The sequence below is a fragment of the Antrostomus carolinensis genome, unplaced genomic scaffold (genome assembly GCF_000700745.2).
Source record: "Antrostomus carolinensis isolate BGI_N321 unplaced genomic scaffold, ASM70074v2 scaffold9001, whole genome shotgun sequence".
NCBI lineage: Eukaryota > Metazoa > Chordata > Aves > Caprimulgiformes > Caprimulgidae > Antrostomus > Antrostomus carolinensis.
This window is the reverse complement of record NW_010291949.1, coordinates 25,459-26,648: the sequence shown is the minus strand read 5'-3', so window position 1 is coordinate 26,648 and position 1,190 is coordinate 25,459. Positions and strand designations below refer to the sequence as shown.

The window sequence follows — 1,190 nt, the reverse complement described above, 5'->3', positions numbered from 1 at the left end:
GTAGCACAAATCCCTGAGGCATCTGCAGGCAGCTGGGAGCCGTGCAGAGCAAGAGTAACCTGTAAACACAGCCGTCAGACTCAGGGGGATGCAAGAAGGGAGGCTGCCAACACTGTGAAACAGGTATTTTAGACACAAGGAAACACTGCTTGTTATAAACCACAGGGCTGGTCCATATCTGTGCTGCAGCTGCTGAATTTCTGTCGAGTAGGCAGAGTGCCTGTCACCAGGGTCCCACAGGCTCAGTCCCTCTGCCCAAGCCAGCCCCCACTTTGGGGGACGCAGTGCCCTTGTACAAAGCAATCCACCGTAAAGAGAAATACCAAAAAGGAACTTACTGTTCTATCGGGAACTTCTACATCTGTGAAACAAACATGCTGCTACTCAGTTCATCTACTGATAACTGGGATATCTACAGCAAAAAAAACAAAGAACATAACACATTAAAACATTGGCCTGAGATCAGGCTGCTCATTCTGTCTTCAGTTTCAGGTTAGTAAGTACATCAGTGTCTTATAAACCAGGATGCATTCCCAAGAGGTTTTTATTTTGCCATACATTAAGTACAACATAGCGGCATCACTACTGATGCCTCATGGAGTCAGTGGTGATTTTACTGGGATTTTAACTCCATAGACTACAAGACAGACAGAAATGCCCTGAAACTATCTGGCTGAAACAGGACTCATACAGCCACAGAGCAACGCTGCACAGGAACGTCTGCTTTCTTCTCATGACTGATACGAGTATGAGTAAGACCTGCTCTACCTGAAAATAACAACAAAGCACAGAAAAAGACTAGCAATCCCTACTGCGAGCAGTAAAACACTGCCTAGGACTTATCGACTGAAAACCTCGTGACCTCGTGCTAGCAAAAGACTAGAGGATACCCCCTGAGATATTACTGACATTCAGCATGGCTAACAACCTCCTACAGAACAAAGTGACACCCCCTTTTCTTTGCAATAGCTCTAAACCTGAGAGCATGACAAATAAAAATGCTAAAATTCATACTGGGGTGGTGGTGGTGGGGGAAGGGAGTGTTTGAAATGTCTCTGGTCTAACTGGGAAAAGTTGTGGCACACCAAATTATCAGGAAGCATCACTAGGACAGGTTGTGCATATACGGTTCAGGACTGGTGCGGAAGCAGCCATCACAACTCGGTATCTTCAGAGGAAAGTTTTGGAGA

At 45.8% G+C, this 1,190-nt stretch overlaps 1 protein-coding gene across 1 annotated transcript in view; it reads right to left on the bottom strand.

Annotated features, from left to right (window-relative positions):
• Positions 1-355: 355 nt before the first annotated feature.
• The window catches only part of MBNL3 (muscleblind like splicing regulator 3), a 24,507-nt gene continuing 23,672 nt past the window's right edge, over positions 356-1,190 (bottom strand). The window contains exon 7 of the mRNA XM_029087169.1: positions 356-412. Within this exon, the coding sequence (XP_028943002.1) occupies positions 356-412 (57 nt within the window). The remainder of the gene's footprint in view (positions 413-1,190) is intronic.